Here is a 4623-nt window from a genome sequence, read left to right as displayed (position 1 = left end):
GTTAGGTTGTTGTTTTTTAAAATTTTTACCAGCATTACGTTTTCTGTGAAATTCACTTTTTCACCACTAAAATAAACAGAGAAACAAACTCACAGGCAGACCCACTCTCAGTCTCGTCTCTCACACGATTCTCTCACATACACACTCAAGCATACGCATACACACACGCACCCACACAGAATCTACAGATTTCTGCTTTTAGATATGGAACTTGAAATGTAGTTTTAAAGTGAGTATTTTCTTTTCTTGTGAGGAATTTAATGCTCAAGATTATAGTATCGGAACACTATCTTGCTCTTAATTATCTGTATTGTCCAACATCCCTCTCCCATACCCTCACTGTTTGGATTTCAATGATGACAAAAGGTTGTTGATTTTAGTAAGCACGTGTAGCTTCAGGGTGTTTTTATTTGTTTTGATACTCAGGGCAGAGTTGGCTCAATGGAATCCTTATGACACGCTGGCCGCTATTGCAACATGCAGCCAACAACACGAAGACGTTGTGAATACTGGACAACAAAGGCCGTTTCAGCGTTGTTTCACCCTCCAGTGATGTTGTTTCACACCTTGGAGAAGGAAACAATAGGTCTTTATTCGTCTTGGACAACAGCACGGTCGGTGTTACAAAAGCTCTAGCCATGTAAATAACAACTACGCATAATCAACTATTCACACTTTGTTAATCCTTCATTTGACATGAACCTTACTAGGATTTTGATTGGCGGTGATAGGGGAAAGGGAGGAGCAACAGGGAATATAAAGTCAGCAGACCTGGACATCCTCCAGTTCACCGTAACGCTTTTACAGTGAGAGGTCGTTGCTTTTTCAGTGTGCCTGAGTATCGTTTCTCAACATCTGTCGTGAATTTTTAAGTATGGAAAGTTTTTCAGTTCCTTTGGTGAAGTTCATTTCTGGTGACTTTTGGTCATCCGTGAAGATGAGGCAAGTGCGCGTTCTGTGCCAGAAGACGATCACGCCGGTTCAAGTTCTGGAAGCGGCAATGGAAGACGACAACTCCATTCGCAAGGCCATCAAGAAGATACGTCTCACAGACTGCCAAGGCCGGGACAGTTGGCTGGAGATTTTTCACGAAATCAGTTTCATGGACTACGCTTCGCATCCGCACATCATGAAGATGGACTGGGCAGTAAAGTGCAAGGACTTTGTAGCTATCTGCATGCCTCTGTGCTCACGAGGATCTTTGCATGATGCGCGTCACCGTCTCAACAGGGAGCAGTTAGAGCGCTGCTTCGTGCAGACCGCCTGTGCACTGAGATATCTTCACAACAGGTGGGCTGTACACGGGGACGTGAAGCCTGCCAACGTATTCCTGGATGAATCCAACAACGCTATTCTCGGTGACCTGGGAATGTCCCGCCTTCTGGCACACGGACAAAACAGAGTGAGCAGCAAGAACGTACTCGGAACAAAAGGCTATCTCGCTCCAGAGATCCAGACTGACATCACCGTCGATCCTTTTCTGGTGAGTAACTGCAGAGTTTTCTACTTAGTGAGCTTGTTTATTTGCGTGTTTGATTTGTTTAAGTTTAATGTTGTGTAAAAGTTGTCCTGATGTTTGGTTTGTTTGTTTGTCTGTCGGTATGTTTTTGTGGCTTTGTTTCTGCTGTAAATTTATTGTATGTTTTTATTCTGTTGTAAACAAGTAATTGTATTTAAAAATTGTAAATGCGCTGTGGCTTTTGTTATTGGGTTATAATATGCATAACATCCTTTCTTTGTTTGTCTGGTGTAATCGTGTTTGTCACTATTGCGTACTAGTAGATAATTGTATTTTCCCTTTCTTTTTTTCTGTGTGCTCCCTGAAGGTCTTTGTATACTGCAGCAATATGCTGTTGCTTGGAACCATTTGCTCACTATTGACCAACTCTTTTTTCCACTTATTCTCTACAGACGGACGCGTACGCACTTGGAGCAACGCTGTGGTTTCTTGTCTTCAAACGAAAACCTCGCGATGGAGAGGATCTTCTGCACGCTGTGAAATCCGACAGAACCCTAATGCCGCTCTTGGGCTTCTTCAGGTAACGAGACATTCTTTACTTTGGATCCTAACCCAATGCAGCTTTCTTTACTTTTAGATGAGTGCTGTTGATTCCTTGTAAATGAAAAATAAAATAGTAATATGTTGGTTTTTTAAAGAAAATACATACTTGTAGTCTGTTACGTAGAATATTCAGAAATTTCCATTGACCATAATATGAATACTTGCTTTCACTTGATGTTGCCGATTATTTATCTGAGTATTTTTGCTTACTCCACAGGTTTGTGCTCTACAGGCTTGTACAGAACAACCCACGACTCCGACTTTCAGTCTGCCATCTCCTGGAATTCCTTCGTGAGCGCTTTCAGCAGTTCAGGGTAATCATAGACTCTCTGTAACGAGTGCAAGTGCTGTATTTGCATACTTTTTTTCCTCACTTCTTTCTCCATTTTAGCACTTTCTAACAAAATATGGTGTTGAAGTTGTTTCTAGTTTTCTTATATTTCACCCATTTCCGTTTACCTAATTCACCTAATAATTGAATTGAATTGCTATTTTGGTTTTTGAAATGTACTACACTACTTTAACTTTTAGTTTACTTACAAATTTGTCCACCCAACGACACATATTTTGCACTCGTGTTTGTCTTAACCAACAGAAAACTCAATGAGGCAGGAAGCAGGTGTCTTGGACACACCAAGGCAAGCTCAGGGCCTGTACATCACCAGCTGAAGTCATCATGTGAGTAATGGGGAGTTGACGAGGACTTTACACATGTTGCTGGTGAGTTGTTACCCTCACTACCGCTGAGGGGGGACCTGCTACCTACGAAGTGGACACAGCATTTTCTCTATTTTACTTTACTAACATAGTTGTCTCACAGTAACTAAAAAGTTTCCATTTTATCTAACTCTGAAATGTCTTGTCTCGTACGTGCATTTCTTTGTTTTCATTAATGTGTTACTAACGAGCCGAAATTATTCCAGCCACTGTGGGGGCAGCGCTTGGTTTAATCGGCTACTTTGTTTTGTCTTTTTTCAGCTGTTTCAATAACAACTACTCAATCGTTAAATCACTAGAATGCAAACTGCAGCTATAACTTACTTTAATTAGCAAAATGTACTAATTTCTAACATCCAATTTGTTGACTGACCCAACCCATAACACTAACATTCTTAAACTGACTAACAACTAACATACCCCAGACGTGAGCGCTCGGTAGCGCCTTCTTTTTAATCAGGCCTCGGTGTACAGTGTACCCTGAGACGGTCCCAAGCCCGTGGAAACTGAGAGGGAAAAGGCGATGATGCCAACATAAAAAACAAAGTAGTTTTATTTCATCGGTATGTTTTGTAACTCCATTCAGAAGTCTGTATAGCATCTCATTACTAATACATGTTTTTGTTTCCTGCTCGAAGTGTAGCGTTGTGCAAATACCACTCCAAATCACACGGTAAGGATTATTTCAACTCCAATAGGTTGGAAGGTTAGAATGCCCGTCGCCCAATCAAAATACATAAATGCAGAAAGGTTCACAGGACAAACATGTGTTGTGCCACACAACCAAGCTCTCAACAGCAGCGCTATGTACCCACAGATAAGACATCGGAAAACCACGGAATGGATCAAGTTCACAGTATCGTGCAGACGTAGACTGTTGGAGATTGAGGAATGTCACAAACCATATGGCCCAGAATTATTTTCTTCCTCCTAACTCAAAAGGATCCTTTCATTTGCATCCAAAGGTTATAAATTTTTAGGTCAAGAATTAATGGGTGAAGATGTTTGGGTTACTTTAAACCTGAGAACAAGTCACGCGATGTGCAGTTCCCTTGATCACTTAATTAAGCTATTCCCTCGTGTTGTCCTCTAAAACACCTTTCATTCTGTTTTTGTTACTAACTGTTGTTCAGTTTTCTGTAAAATTTCCTTATCAGCCTCTCACAGAAAATTGACACAGATGCATACTTACAGGCAGACTTTTTTCAACTTTCAAACGACATCTCCCAGACACACTCTCCCTTACAAACACAAACACACACACACACACACACACACACACACACACACACACACACACACACATACACACACACATACACACACACACACATACACACACACACACACACACACACACGCAAGGACCCATACAGAATCAAGAATTCTATACTTTTTGTCATGGAGCTGAAATGTAGTTTTCCAGGTAATTAATTTTCATTAGTTGTAAGTAATTTCTTACTCAAAATTCTGGGAGCTGCCTATTACCTTGCTCATTAATTTATTCTGCCGATTTCCCTCTAGCCAAACCTCACTGTTTTGATTTCAACGTCAACAAAAGACTTTTGAATCTTGAGCGTATTTTTTTAATACCTGCTATAACAGAGTACTCTCAATGGAGTCCAAATGATGTGCTGGCCGCTACTGCGTCATACAGCCACCAACAACCAGATGTTATAAACACTTCAACAAAAGCCATTTCAGTGGGTTTTTTACCCTGAGACGATGTTGTTTCATATCTTGGAGATGGAAACAATAGATCTTTATTCATTTTCGACTACAGCACGATCAGTCACAGAAAAATGCTAGCCACGGAAACATCTACTATTTAAAATATAAAAAAC

General features: G+C 40.7%; 1 protein-coding gene across 1 annotated transcript; it reads left to right on the top strand.

Moving 5' to 3' along the window:
* Nucleotides 1–937: 937 nt before the first annotated feature.
* On the top strand, nucleotides 938–1487 carry LOC118478046 (NUAK family SNF1-like kinase 2). The gene is made up of 2 exons (XM_035970939.1): nucleotides 938–1402; nucleotides 1449–1487. Exons 1-2 carry the CDS (start codon nucleotides 938–940, stop codon nucleotides 1485–1487), a joined length of 504 nt encoding a protein of 167 aa, XP_035826832.1.
* Nucleotides 1488–4623: the final 3136 nt, after the last annotated feature.

The sequence above is a fragment of the Aplysia californica genome, unplaced genomic scaffold (assembly GCF_000002075.1).
Source record: "Aplysia californica isolate F4 #8 unplaced genomic scaffold, AplCal3.0 scaffold00344, whole genome shotgun sequence".
In the NCBI taxonomy this organism is placed as follows: domain Eukaryota; kingdom Metazoa; phylum Mollusca; class Gastropoda; order Aplysiida; family Aplysiidae; genus Aplysia; species Aplysia californica.
Note: the sequence above shows the minus strand (reverse complement) of the source record. Positions and strands in the feature narration are given on the sequence as shown.

Bases quoted from the DNA above. Each gene is read 5' to 3' on its own strand.
- LOC118478046 (XM_035970939.1), top strand. From the start codon at position 938: ATGAGGCAAGTGCGCGTTCTGTGCCAGAAGACGATCACGCCGGTTCAA. The intron at 1,403-1,448 runs GTGAGCAGCAAG...ATCTCGCTCCAG, and splicing joins TGGCACACGGACAAAACAGA to AGATCCAGACTGACATCACC.